Source organism: Nesoenas mayeri, assembly GCF_963082525.1.
Source record: "Nesoenas mayeri genome assembly, chromosome: 8".
In the NCBI taxonomy this organism is placed as follows: Eukaryota; Metazoa; Chordata; class Aves; order Columbiformes; family Columbidae; genus Nesoenas; species Nesoenas mayeri.
In genome coordinates, this window is record NC_137554.1 from 27,432,272 (window position 1) to 27,445,116 (window position 12,845).

General features: G+C 39.7%; 1 protein-coding gene across 5 annotated transcripts; it reads left to right on the forward strand.

Annotated features, from left to right (window-relative positions):
• Positions 1–612: 612 nt before the first annotated feature.
• On the forward strand, positions 613–11,821 carry RABGGTB (Rab geranylgeranyltransferase subunit beta). 5 transcript variants are annotated; one of them, XR_013922449.1, is made up of 10 exons: positions 715–1,312; positions 1,467–1,574; positions 2,623–2,820; positions 5,161–5,266; positions 6,690–6,742; positions 6,862–6,972; positions 8,330–8,455; positions 9,117–9,266; positions 10,104–10,287; positions 11,074–11,821. XR_013922449.1 is itself a non-coding variant. In XM_080349130.1 (10 exons), the coding sequence occupies exons 1-9, from the start codon at positions 1,244–1,246 to the stop codon at positions 10,267–10,269; spliced, it is 1,062 nt and encodes a 353-aa protein (XP_080205256.1). In that variant the 5' UTR covers positions 716–1,243; the 3' UTR covers positions 10,270–10,287; positions 11,074–11,821. The 5 variants fall into 5 exon arrangements, 4 of the variants coding, with proteins under 4 accessions (XP_080205258.1, XP_080205257.1, XP_080205256.1 ...); XM_080349130.1 differs by having other exon boundaries at positions 716–1,312; positions 10,129–10,287; XM_080349132.1 differs by lacking the exon at positions 715–1,312 and adding an exon at positions 613–627 and having other exon boundaries at positions 10,129–11,821.
• The last annotated feature ends 1,024 nt before the right edge of the window (positions 11,822–12,845 follow it).

Here is a 12,845-nt window from a genome sequence, read left to right on the forward strand (position 1 = left end):
TTCAGTTGGGATGATTCACTTCACGTATGCAGCTTTTCCTTAAGAGAGGTGTTTATTTCAAATCCAGTGTATTTAAACCTGTTACTCCTTTCCAGAGACTGCTTCAGTGAGGAGGCAAAAGGGGTTTGTATGAGCAAAACGATAGAGGTCCCCATCTGTGAATGAATTCGGGAGGAACGGAGGTTCCAACTGCAGCTGTATGTAAAGGCTGTGAGGTATGTAAAGGCTGCGGTGTATGTAAAGGCTGTGAGGCGGGCAGCGCACAGCAGGGGCTCCTTCCGGCCGCTTTACCCCGCGCCTGCTCCGGGAGCACCCGCAGCCGCGGCGGCACCCGGGGAGCGGAGCCGAGCCGCCCGCCCCGGGAGGGCCGCGGCGCCTGCCTGCGCGGGGAAGCAACCGTGAGCCGACCAGCGGCCGGGCTGCAGCAGCAGCTCTCGGCACGGCGGGCCCCGCGGACGGTGCCACTCTGGGCCGCTCCGGGCTCCCGCCTTTCCCCGGTGCGGCCGCGGGCCGGGACTGCTGATGCCGGCAGGCGGCGAGCGGGCAGCTATAACGGGGTCCTGCCGTGCGCCACTTCCCACCCCGCCCTGCAGGACGACGCTCCTTCCGGTAGAGGCGGTGAACATGGTGGGTACCGGCGGGAAGGCCTGGCCGGGCCTGCGGGCCCGAGGGGCTGTGGCTGTGGCTGTGGCTGTGGCTGTGGCTGTGGCTGTGGCTGTGGCTGTGGCTGTGGCGGCACCGGCACCGGCACCGCGGGTGGCTCTTGTCAATCCGGCTCCAGCTCCAGAGCGGAGTGGGAGCTCCGGCCTGCGGGGCCCCGGGCTCCGCTGGGCGGGCGCGGTGCGGGGCGCGGTGCGGGGCTCCTACTTCCGTGGTTCAGTTTATTTCTGCAGAACTGTTGACTTTTCTCAGCTTTATTGAAAGATCCTGTTGGTCAGTTTCCCTGGGAAGGGCCCAGCCTGACTGGAAAGCGGTAGCGTGTGATGTGGCCCCTGACAAAGGGATCTTTTTTTGGTGAAGCGAATCAAATACGAACCGAGGGCGACTGGAATTAAGTGCCCAAATCAAAAGCAAAACTGCCCGATGGGGTCCAACACGCCAACCCGGCCGTACCTTCCAGCTGGAAATTGCTTTTCTTCAGGACAATATTGCCACGATCTCAGGTTTCAATTGCTGTAGTAAAGGGTTTTCCTTGGGGCTGAAGAAACGGGGACAAACCTAGCATCCAAAGAGAAGCCGGGGGATGCGTCAGATCCCTGGTTGCAGGAAAGAAATAAAAATAAGAAACACAAGGAGGGAAAAACGAGCCCAAGTTAGTGCTCGTCGGTGCGTTTTGTGTCCTTTTCTAATGTTTCTGTTGTGCGAAGAATGTGCCTGTGCCTGGTTACGGCCGCTGGCTCAGCCGTGCCAGGTGCTAAATCCTCTGGAACCAACAACACAATTGACAATTTTGGTGCTTTTTACAGGGGACACCACAAAAGGATGTTATAATCAAACCCGATGCCCCAAGCACGTTACTATCAGAGAAACATGCGGACTACATAGCTTCGTATGGAACAAAGAAGGATGATTACGTATGTATCGGTTTGTTTAGTTCAGTTGTGGTTTATTAGTAGTTATAATAACCCTTATTTGCTTGCTCAGAGTTGAGGGTTAGATGCATGAGTACAGGCTACTTGTTCCTTGGCCGCAATCCAAAGTATAAAAGAAAGATGCCTTTGTTAATTTCCACAGGTCTGTGATGAGTTCTGGCATGTATTACCTGAGTGTAACTCTGAAGATTATCACTCTAGCTCTAGAATTACTCTGAGACCTGAGAAATTAACTACTTTTTGCTTTTTTTGTCTGCTAACGCACACAAGGAATGCACCTGCATTTACATGTTGCTCTTTCCATGGGACGAGAGCTGAATCTCACCACAGCACAGTTCTGTGCTTATTAGGTTTGGTAAATATTTAACTAGCATCAGTTTTATAGCCATAGGTTATCTGATGTAGCCCACATCAATAAGATTCCAGTTCCAGCAGGTGAAAAATGCCAATAACTGCTTATGTCTGAAGTTACAGTTACCTTTGCTGGCCACAAAATAACTCCAAGTACTATCACTTATTGTTGTTCTTGTGCTTAAAAAGTACCAAATGTAGAAAGTAACGTGTGTAGGCAGCACAGATGATGTAACCAGTGTAAGAGAATTCCACACGAATTTTCACTTCATAGTGCAACTTTAGATTGTGGCGGTTTTGGTGCTTGGAAGTAAGTTTCATTAAACGTTGGACTTGTTATTTTTGGGACTAGTTGGAGTGGTAGTTTGGATACCAAGATAATAACTGATCTGAAGTGAACTGCTGCTGAACTACTTGTGTGTGCTTAATTTGTCACTGAGCTTGATACTTTGAGCTAGAAAATAGAGGGAAGGAAGGGAACGTAGCATGTGTGTATATGTGTGTATGCGCACACACACACACGATGTACAGAAGACCTGTGAGCAGCTGATGCATAGTCAGTCATTAATGGGATGGAAGATGGTTGACTTGGTAGGAACTTTGTTAACTGATGAATTTTCATCGCTATGTGTTGATAATGTGTTTATCTGAATAAGAACTAAAATAATGCACTGCTTAGGAATACTGCATGTCGGAGTATCTGCGGATGAGCGGAATTTACTGGGGGCTGACAGCGATGGATCTCATGGGGCAGCTGCACCGGATGAACAAAGAAGAAATTCTGGAATTCATCAAATCTTGTCAACATGAATGTGGTGGAATAAGTCCCAGCATAGGTCACGATCCCCATCTTCTGTACACCCTCAGTGCTGTCCAGGTAAACGTGACTGCGTCATTTTAGAAAAACAACACAATTTTTCATTAATGATTTTGATGACTGCAGGCTTACAAACCAGGTACTGTTGGATGCCAATGGCAAAAACTATTTCAGTATGTTATTAAAAAAATCGAATGGACAAAACTTTAGGATTTAGCTGTACCATTTTCTAAAAAATTGTCAGATTTGAGAACATTGTGCTTTTATTGACTATATAACACTGACTGCATTCTTGGTGAATTTTGTAAAAGTCATCGTGAAATACTTAGTTACAGATTTTACTGGAAGTTTCTGTAGTTAATTTTGCATTTTATAAATCCTTACTGTACATTAAGGGGAAAGATGTGTATAACCAGAACATGAGTAAAGTTTGGGATTTTATTTTTTAATGTATGTATTTCTATATATTATAACCATAATTGTGTAATATTTCTATAAACAATATATTTATGTAATACGTTTAATTGTGTTATGTGTTTACACTTTAGTAGTGTACAAAAGAAGCATTGTAGTGCTCACTTCTTATTGTGTTCCTCAGATCTCCTTTTTTATGTATAACTTAAAAATGATACCAGTCTGTTGAGCATTTTCTTTCTTTGTTTGGTGTGTGCCGTTCCCCTGAGAAAAAGTAACTCTCTATTTTACTTTTTCTCCATAACTGTCTGCATTTTAGATTTAATTTCTGACTGCCTCTTGTGTATTTGTTTTGCTTTGTTCTTCTCATGCAAACCGTTGTGGAAAAAAAATACTGAAAAGGCTCAGATAGTTCTGAGCAATTGGTTGATTGCTTGTCTAATATATTTCTAGTTGAAACTTATGTAACAAATATTGCAATGGTTTTGCAAATAATAAGATGGCATCCTGTTTTAGAAAGAAGGTGTGTTGGCTTTGAAACCCTTAGGTAGGGCAGAAGAAGGCTGTTTCCTTGGGTCACTGAGGAGCATTGGCTTATGTTATCTGCTCTGAAATTGATATTTATCACCATGTTAGCTCTAGAATTACCCTTGGGTACTCTGAGAATCAGGAAACTATAAAGTTTCTTTAGGCTTTTATATTTGAGCTTTTCCAAAATGTCCAGTCAATCTCCTTTCAAAATCTCCAGTCCAGTGTAAGGAGAAAGGGGTACAATTGGGATTGTTTAATTTTGCATATTAGAGACATTAGTTCTTAAATTCTTGATGTTCTTAGGAGATGCTTTCACTTTGACTGAATGTGGCTGTAAATGTGCAAAGTTGAAGGGTGTCAGCAAGTGCTGACTACAGTTTTTGTGGTGATCTCAACTGGCGTGTTTTACTGAGCAGGCGTGTTCTGCGTGGACAAACACTGTTGGTTCTGTCTGCATACCCAGGATGTTTAAAGGGTCAAGTCACATCTGCCTTTGATCAGAGCTAATAGTAATTTGTTCAGATTTGCTTTTAAAAGGAGCGTGCTATGATTATATATTTTCTGTGGAGCTGCACGTTTTTTTTTGCATTTCCTTAAATTTTATCCAACAGTTGAAAGATTCCAGCTAACTCTAGGTGCTAAGTCATGGTTATTGGTATTTTTCAGGATTGGCACTATAATATTGCTTAGTTTCAACTGTTCTTTCTATTATGCTATTTATAAATTCTTAATTACTCTCTTTACAGATTATGCAAGTTAAGAGTAAAAGCAGAAGCCAGCTGGGCTCAGACACAGGACTGTTGTTTGCACATGACATTGTGTCACAGGGCTTTGCTGGTTCAGATCAGCGCTAGCTCAGAAAACTTTGTGTTCCCTACTATGACCTTTATTTTTCTTCCAGAATATATTGACTGTGCAGTTTGTTTCTAATCATATTATTCATACTTTTTCTTTAATTATTGCCATTTGGTTCTACTCATTGTATTTAAAAATTAAATGTAAAAAAAATCTTATAATTTGAAACTAATCATTGCTGACAGGCCTGGACTGCAAGTGGTATCAGTGACAAGCTGCTTAACTTACACTTGCATGTGTCCGAGTAGCAGCAGTGCACAAACTACAAATTTGCACGTCTAGGATCTGACTATCCCATTACAAAATTAACCATAATCAAATCTCTCTTCTACATAATGCTAACAGAAAAACAAATAAACCTGATTATGCTTTTGAAAGGATAGATAGAAGTTGGAAAGTAACAAAACATGGAAGAGTTCAGCTTGAATTGCCTATATTTTTCATTTGAATTGCAGTGAATGCAATTTTATTTAATACCAAATAGTATTAATAGTCAATTAAATAAAGTCTTTTATATATCCAGGATTTTTTTATTTTTTAAGAGGGAATTTTAAAAAATTTTTACCTGCCTTTGTAACTATGCCTTTTTTTTTTTTTCAGATCCTTATCTTATATGATAGTCTTCATATTGTTGATGTAAATAAAATTGTTGAATATGTACAGAACTTGCAAAAAGAAGATGGATCATTTGCTGGAGATGAATGGGGTAATATTTAGATCCTAAAATTTAGTGACTAGGTTGGCATGTGTAAGTCTGTAAACTTAAGTTTCCATGGATGGTCTTTTTGCTTGTATACGAACACTTATTTTCTAAGCTATGAAAAAGAGATTTTGTGAAGGAAAGAGTTGTATTTTCTTCCTTTGATAAATATTTTAAATGTCAGTTCCATTCTTTCATTAAAAATAAATTGTCCGGCTCCTAAAGAAGAAAACTGTGGGGCATTTGTAACCTGTCAGTACTTTATATACTAGATATGCTTTTCCATAAGGAATGTTTTATGCTTGGTATTTAATGGCAGTCAGTTATGATCTTCATATCAGCTGCAAAAGGTTCTTTCCCTATATGGGAGTGAGTAAAACTGGTTTTGTACGCATGAATTCCTGTTACTACTGATTTTGTTTCTGCACATAAATCCTTTACAGAGAAGGATGGTATTTTTAAGCTCTGGCATAAATCTTTAGTCACTCTAAAAATACTTATCCCCATGAAACACTTAAATTTTAATAAATCACTTGTGTTACTGTATTGGTAAAATTCAACAGTCAAGATGAGAGCAGTATATGCATGCTGCTAAAGGGAACTGTTATGCTCTGGTAAAATGGTTCGTAGTTTGCTGCATTCTTTTTGTTGAAGTATCAAAACAAACATACTGAATGCACAATGGGTTTAGGTTATTACTACAGTGCAGCTGAAGGAGCATGATAGCTGTTGTAGTACAGAGCAGCACATTTGTTTTACCTGTTTCAGCTTGTGAATTTCTTAAGAAGAAAAGTCTTGCATCAGTTTGATCCAAAAAAATGAATATTTGCAGCTCTGTTCAATTCTAAATTTTGACTTCAAGTATTAATTGCTTGCAGTTTGTGCTAGGAGAGTTATATTGGTATAGCCTTACCAATCAGTTGTCCCGCTGTAGGTGTAGCAGTTTTGGCTTAGCTTCCAGGTATAAGTATGCAGAAGAAAACTTGCAGCTTTCATCAGCTTTCCTCTAAAATTAAAAATGGCTTCTACTTCTGCCCAGATTTAAGGCAGATCAAAAGGTGTGTCTGAGTATTTTTGAGTCCAGTGCTCTGCAGTTACCCAGTAGAGCATTACAGATAAACTCAAATTATATAGTTATTTGTAAATTACCACTAAGTGAATTGATTTGAATATATATCTGACTATACACTAAAGGAGTTGTTTGCTCTTATTTGCAGTAAGCATACAGATGAGTTGTAATGTATGCTTTCTAAGTTACTGAGGAAATAATTAATGGGCTGGAAGAAGAGACAGTACGGGGACAATTTTTGGCTGATATTTGTTGCTTTTCAGTGTAAAACCGAGTGTTTTAACATTTTGTTCCATATTTTCTATTTTTTTGTTGTTAATAAAAATACACTTATTTCTTCCCCTGCCCCTCACATTCTAGGAGAAATAGATACAAGGTTCTCCTTCTGTGCTGCTGCAACGCTTGCACTTCTGGTAAGTCTTAAAGCGTCACTTACACAAGTACAGAATCTTATTTTTGGTACTGCTGAAGTTTCTGTAGTCAATGAGCATGGTAGAATATGAAGTGCATTAGATGCTTTTCTGACTTGCAGGGAAGGCTGGATGCTGTTGATGTGGAGAAAGCGGTAGAATTTGTGTTGTCCTGTATGAACCTGGATGGAGGGTTTGGTTGCAGACCAGGTTCCGAATCACATGCAGGACAGGTGAGTTTTTTGAACTCAGGCATGGGAACATTTATCATGTTTTGTTGTAGACACTAAAGAGTGCTTGACTAGTGACAGTGAATTCCAAAAAAATACTCAGTATAATCCAGTTGAGAAGAGAGTGCAGTAGTGTAATTGGAAGAAATTTAGAGATCTTGCAAGGAAGAGAATCTCACCGACTTCTTCCAGCAGAAAATTTGCATAACAAATACCTTTCCTTTTTTTTTCTTTTTTCATGAAAGGGGTTATTGAACTTAACCTGAATTTATAAGTAGAAGTCAACTTCTATTAAAATATTTTACTGTTGTTGCAATCACTTGTTAATTTTGCATAACTATGGTGAGCAATGCCATAGGCAGGATTCACCTCAGCACATTCAAATACTAGAGGTATTTTGTTGAGAAAAAGTGTTGGGTTCCCCCACCTTCTTCTTTCTAAATGAGGAAAAAAAATTAAACCTGGTCCATGTACCTTTTCCTTATGAATTTTATATACAGTAGCGTTGCCCGTATGGTCTAAATGGCCAGATCATGTTCTGGCGTTTAAATAATCAGGTTAAGTAGCTGAACCCACTCCGCAGCTGGCGTTTTCTGGGAGAATTAGATCTGCTGTGCATATTCATACTCCTTAAAATGCCTGTTAAGGGCAACTCCTTTGCCTGTGCCATAGTTCAAAAGTTTTCTGGGAATATCACATTTATTTTGTAGTAATCTAGGAGAGATTATTAGGAAAAGGCAAGTAGGAGACGGCTTTATTTGATATTGTCGTTTCTTGCAGTTTGTGCTCAGCTGTTTTCTTAGTGACCACATGGAACGTGACTGGAATGTGCTCTGTAAATGTTACTTACTAGGAAAAAATGAACAGGCATTAATCAGTGCACACGTATTACATGCCACACGGAAATTAAGCCTGACCTGGCCAGATGTATGTGGGATTGCTGCGGTAGTAATGGTCAGGGTTAAACTGTTTCTCCTAGAGAACTCATTTGGTCTGTGGTTTGCTCTCCACAAGCCCTGGGGCAAGAGGCACATGCAGAACAAACCATAGCTGGGTGCAGAATTTTCATAAAGGCCATATTCAGTATATTTTCCAAACCTTGCATTAGTGTCTTATATTAATAAAACCTTCCTTTTCATAATTACTTTGTGTAACTGGTACTTTTATGCAAAAGCAACTGTAACAATAACATATTATCTAATGGAAAACTAAAAGTAATTTGAAATTAAAAGCTGAAATATGTCCTTATTTTGTTTTGTGTTCGCATGACTGTATTCCTGCTTTGAGATCTTCCTGCATTCAGTCTGCTAAACTGTACTTAGTTTTTAAATACACAAAAAATTTATGTCTGTAATTTTAGATCTATTGTTGCACAGGATTTCTGGCTATAACAGACCAGTTGCATCAAATAAATGTTGACTTGCTGGGTTGGTGGCTTTGTGAACGTCAGTTACCTTCTGGAGGTCTCAACGGGCGACCAGAAAAGGTATTAAGTGTCTTCTATTTTTTTGTTCAAACCTTAATAGAGATTATTTTTCTAATGCTGTGCTGAAGTAGTTCTGGAAAATGTCATGACTTCTATGAAAAACTAAACTTTTCAAGGCAGTCAGGCCTTCATTTTGATTCTTCATTTTGTCACTAACACTTGTCGTGCAGTCCTTGGCTACACTTAGTTCGAGCACTCAGTGTAGGAAATCACACACACTGAAGGTCCTGGCGACCGCTTGAACCAGCATCCTGTTGAATCAGGGCATGAATATTTGGTGACAGTGAGAATAATCTCTGCTGCAGGATTCGTACAGAAATCACTAGTAGATATGAAGTTCTTTGTACTTACTGCTGAAAAAGGCACTGTGATTTTTTTTTTTTAACCTCTCCCACAGAGCGTGAAGGCTGTTCCAAAATCACATTCTTGTGGCTTTGTTTCTTGAAGGGGTTTGGAAAAGAGACTTTGCTCTCCTGAAAAAGGGATGTCCTCTGAAAAGGGACTGCATGCAGGGACTGTTACCCCAGATAAACTCTTTAAGTGGTGTTTTTCTGCAGCGGTGTTACGACAGCACACCTCATAATTTCCAGAATCACCAGGAAAATTTGCAACATCCTGTTCAAAACAAAATCAAATAATAATCTGCTTCTCTGCTTGCCAGTTACCTGATGTGTGTTACTCATGGTGGGTGCTAGCATCTTTGAAGATGATCGGTAGGTTACACTGGATTGACAGAGAGAAACTGCGCTGCTTTATTTTGGCTTGCCAGGATGAGGAGACTGGAGGATTTGCGGACAGACCAGGAGATATGGTAAATAGTCCTTTACTCGATTAAAATATACTTAATTGAAAATTTCAACTGAAAAAGCTTTCTCATTTGAGTGTAACTCAACTTGTGATCCAGATGTAAGCGTTTTGCAGAGCCTGCAGTTTACTTTGAAGGAAAGGACACGGCAGAGTTGCTTTGGAAGGCTTTCTTGGGGAGCACATATTTTATATTGCAGTTGCACTGTAGGATCCCCCACTGAAGTCAGTTGCCATTCCTTACAAATTCTGGTTTACTTCTCTTAACACATACCACACAAATTGTTTCGCACAAGACCAGTTTGAAGATCTCTGTAACAATACTGTGTTCGGTGGTGGGGTTTTTTTTTGGATGTGTGGAGGTTGGGGCAGTTTGGTTTGTTTTGTAAAATGAGATGCAAGCTAGAGTCCAGTTTTCTAGCACAGTACGTTGCTGCTCCCAGGTCAACATTTTACAGCACAGCTCTGTATTCAGAGACCACTAAAGAGCATTGTAATGTTGCAGAAGAGCAAGTGGGGAATTTATGGAAGTGGTACTTGATCAAATTTACTGTCAAAATTTTTAGTGCCTCTACTTCTACTACCCTATTGCATGCTAATAGAAACACGTGAGTGCTTCCTGCCAAATTCAGAGTTGAAAATCATCCTAGCGGCAGTCAGTCAACAAGCATCTCTGAGAAACTCATAGTATTGTAAATGCATGCTGTGGAAATTGTCTTGCCTGTCCATGCGTGTCAGCACAAGTGAGAGCTGGTTCAGTTGCATTGGAGACTTGCAGTTCTCTTGCTGGCAAAGAAAAGCTTTGTTCCATACAAATGAAAAGCTGATTGACTTTTGGAAACAGACACAAACTTTCTTTCTTCTCCCAGGTGGATCCATTTCACACATTATTTGGAATTGCTGGACTATCTTTATTAGGAGAAGAACAAATTAAAGCCGTCAATCCTGTCTTTTGTATGCCAGAAGATGTCCTTCAAAGAATAAATGTACAGCCTGAGCTTGTGAGCTGAACCTCGTAGAGGCAAAAGGTTGATATGCCCAGTTGCTTTGGTTTTACTGATTTAAGTCATCTCATCTCTGAAACTGTTAGCATATTTTTGGTTGAGGTGTGTTTACATTATGATAGTAAAGCAATAGCTTTACTGTGGGCCTTGTCACTTTGTAAACTGTACCAGAACCAGCTGGTTCTAATAATCTGAGTGTAACATGTTCTTTGATTGTATATGAGAGATATAGAAACATTTCTAACCTGTATCTAAATATATGGGCCTTTGTGGTGTTTTTTTTTTTTTAAATATTCAAGTCAAAGTAATAGTGTGCATGCTTATTTTTTGTATTCCTGTGGTATCAACCCTGCTAGCCTCTGTCTTTACACAAGCATGTTTTGATGGTGGATCATACAAAGCACTTTAAAAGAATATGAAGAAAAAACCCCAAACAAAATGCTACTTAAGTCATGCACTTAATGCCACACACTTGCGTATTTAATTCTTCCTGTTCACATTTGCCATCGCTTTCATATACCAAGAAACAAGCTTTTTCTTCTGATAGTAATTGATACCAATGAAAACAAAAATTATGGTTCCATTAAATATATAAATGTCTTCATTTATTTATGAGTCCCTTAGGCTCTATAGGACAGTGACTTGTAACTGAATATAGAGATGATCCTCAAGTTTTTGCTAGGTTGAAATCGTGCTTTCATAGATTTTAAGACAATAATTGCCAATACTTGATTATGGTGTAATTGAGAATAAAGGTAGCTCTGGAAAATGTTTGTTCTCTGAAGGATGAAGTCCTCTTTGTATTCACAGGAGCCCTAAAATTGCCTCTTAATTTACATTCTACATACCCTGGCTGAGACCGAATGGTATTCCAGTTGGACTGTAATATACAGTAAAAGGTACTTGTGAGGGGGAGGAAGTCTGTGATAATCTCTGTACTTACGCTTAAGGATGGTCTTAAGTTGTTTCAAACCCAGTTTTAAAAGCCAGCTGGTCAGTTTCATCCAACCTGCTCATGTCAGTAGAGCCTAAGTGATCTGTAATTATCTTCTAAGGTTGTAGGTTAAAAAAGAGGTAAGTGCACAAACTAAAAGCTACCTAAGAGTATTCTTCCATTCTTCACTTTTTTTTTTAAATAATACTGTATTTGTAGAAAGAGAGTCATCGCAATTTTTTTTTTTTTTACACAAAATCACATTTTCTGTTAAGTGTACTGTGAAAAAAATAGTTGCCTGGTGTGTCTTTGTTAAAACTTGTGTCATTGTTACCAACTACCTCTATTTTATTAAAAGTACTGATGATATTTTTTTCTGAGCTTATGTAGTTAGAAATTTTGCAGTAATTAATGTACTGTTCTCAGTCTTCAGTTACAGGTCCTCTATTAAAGTCTTTTAGAAATTCGTGCTTTTATAACTTTTTTTTTTCCCCATGGAAATCTTGATGTTATCTTAGTACTTGATCTTGGGTACTGTGGTGTAGCCAATATTCCTAGCAATAAATTTTGCCAGATGCTGTATGAGAATTTGCGAAAGAAAAATTAATAATTCAGGTACATTTATGTACATAAAATTATGTATCTGTAGATGCATTTGTTGAAAGTAAATCTGTGTGTTGGGGGGAATCAACACCCATTCTGTTACCTTCTAAGAACATGGTCAAATCCAGGTTATGTGCTTTATTCTAAAGATGCTTCTTTTCAGTTTTGTTGAGACAGCTTCGTTGGCAAGTTCAGCTTTGTGGCTTGTGACCATGAGAAAGGAAGGCAGATGGAAGACAGACCATCCTTTTGGTTTACTTGGACTTCTGTCCACCTTTGCGGTGAGCTGGAGTCTGTGCCGCTGACATTTTCAGGGCTGTGTCTGGTGCTGGGAGCACGTGCGGTTCAGAACCAGGTGGCCGGGGCGGTGCTGCTGGGAATCTGAGCAACCATCAAGCTGCAGCTGACCAGGAAGAGCTGTGGCTGAGTAGAGCTGGGCTTTGGTTTGGAGGTTTGCATGTGTGTTAAATTCCAGAGGAAAACTTTGTCTAGTCAGTTAATTGAAACAGTTTTAGTGGTGTATATTACATGCTAATATACAGAGCAGTGTTACAGTGTTCTAAAATATGCATAGAAAGATGTGTACTGTAGACAATTCTAGATGTAAACAAGCATTATGTTTTTTATTGGGATCTTTTGGCATCTAAACTCTTAAGCAAGGGGAACAATTTGTGAAGCTCTTGCTAAGACAGTGTCTGAGTATTGTAGAATGAATGTGGCACAGATCATGTTTAGATGCTTCACTTGTGTTTCAGAGAGCACAGCAGAGCATTTCTTTGCATTTTACTGTCTGCAATTGCATATTTGTGCAGAACTCATTGCTGCCCTTACCGTGTTCTGCTGTTCGGTCATGGCTGCTCCTGCAACCTCGTGTCTGGGGTTTTCTCTTCAAACCCCTCATGGTGGGTCTGAAAGTCACTAGTTAAAGCATAAGTATTTTTAAGTAGCGTATAATTGATATGCCAGTGCAACACAATAATCCATAGGAAAAGAGGTGCCTTCTTGGTCACTGCTTACAAATATGCTCAGTCCAGGCTTCAGACTC